The sequence below is a fragment of the Carex rostrata genome, chromosome 29 (assembly GCF_964058835.1).
Source record: "Carex rostrata chromosome 29, lpCarRost1.2, whole genome shotgun sequence".
NCBI classification, from domain to species: domain Eukaryota; kingdom Viridiplantae; phylum Streptophyta; class Magnoliopsida; order Poales; family Cyperaceae; genus Carex; species Carex rostrata.
In genome coordinates, this window is record NC_135946.1 from 604,018 (window position 1) to 605,337 (window position 1,320).

Below are 1,320 nucleotides of genomic sequence, written 5' to 3' on the forward strand. Positions count from 1 at the left end.
CCCAATTTTTTGAGTTTAAGATAAAAACCGTTCGATTAGAATCTGGGCCGATCCGGCCTGTGCTGGAGCGCACGGACCCTTTAATCCGACCGTTCGATTAGAATCTGACAGTCCGGATTTAAATTCAAACATTGTATTACTTTAGGGATCTGAACTCCTGACTCTGCGCATTTGACCTCACAAATCCGCAATCCGGTCACCTCCCTAATTTCAGACCCTTTGATCTATCCTCTTACCAACGGCTAGATGTTTCCCACGTCATCGATCCGCGCCCTTTCCATCCAACCAATCAAAACCCAACCCGTTCCCTTATAAAACAACAAACCCCATCCCATTTCTCCAATCAATCCAATCTCGATCTCTCTCTCTCTCGAATTAGAAAAATCAGAAATGGCGCCTAAGGCAGAGAAGAAGCCAGCGGAGAAGAAACCCGCAGAGGAGAAGGCGGAGAAGAAACCCGCAGAGAAGAAACCCAAGGCGGAGAAGCGCATCCCTTCCAAAGACGGTGCTGGAGGTGAGAAGAAGAAGAAGAGGAAGGCAAAGAACACTGAAACCTACAAGATCTACATTTTCAAGGTGCTCAAGCAAGTGCATCCCGACATTGGTATCTCTAGCAAAGCCATGTCGATTATGAACTCCTTCATCAACGACATCTTTGAGAAACTTGCCACGGAGGCTGCGAAATTGGCAAGGTATAACAAGAAACCTACCATTACTTCTCGTGAGATCCAGACCTCTGTTAGACTTGTTCTTCCTGGTGAATTGGCCAAGCATGCTGTTTCAGAGGGGACTAAAGCTGTTACTAAGTTTACCAGTGCTTAGGGTTTTTAGGGTTAGGGTTTGATTAGAGGTTCTGGTAAAGGGCAATTAGGGGATTTGAATATGTAAGCTGATCTGGTAACTGTGTATTGGAGTGTGTATATGATGGTTGGATTGGAGGAATATGTATCTCTTTTGTTTTAATGGAATAGTGAATGAATTGACAATTTGTTCAAGTTCTTGATTTGCTATTTAATTTCTATTCAATTTTACTTTAATTTCTGTGCTTAATGTGGGAATTACTACCCGTTTCTTTTATAATTCTTGGGAAAACAATTGTTATTGAAACAGGATAAATTTGTTCATTGGATTTGGAATGAAAAATGAAATGCTGGTATAACAACTCTGTTAGCTACTGTACAAAATTTCAATTGGCATAAGTGAGGTAAAATCAGATATAGGATCTAATTTATTTTAGAAATTAATAGGCATATGTCAGTATTAATTTCTGGTAGAAAGGTATTGTATTGAGATCTTTGTTTATCAGACAAATTACATTCA

General features: G+C 40.3%; 1 protein-coding gene across 1 annotated transcript; it reads left to right on the top strand.

Annotated features, from left to right (window-relative positions):
* Nucleotides 1–334: 334 nt before the first annotated feature.
* LOC144546401 (histone H2B.4-like) lies at nucleotides 335–995 on the top strand. The gene has a single exon (XM_078294936.1). It carries the CDS (start codon nucleotides 391–393, stop codon nucleotides 820–822), a length of 432 nt encoding a protein of 143 aa, XP_078151062.1. The 5' UTR covers nucleotides 335–390; the 3' UTR covers nucleotides 823–995.
* Nucleotides 996–1,320: the final 325 nt, after the last annotated feature.

Bases quoted from the DNA above. Each gene is read 5' to 3' on its own strand.
- LOC144546401 (XM_078294936.1), top strand. From the start codon at position 391: ATGGCGCCTAAGGCAGAGAAGAAGCCAGCGGAGAAGAAACCCGCAGAG.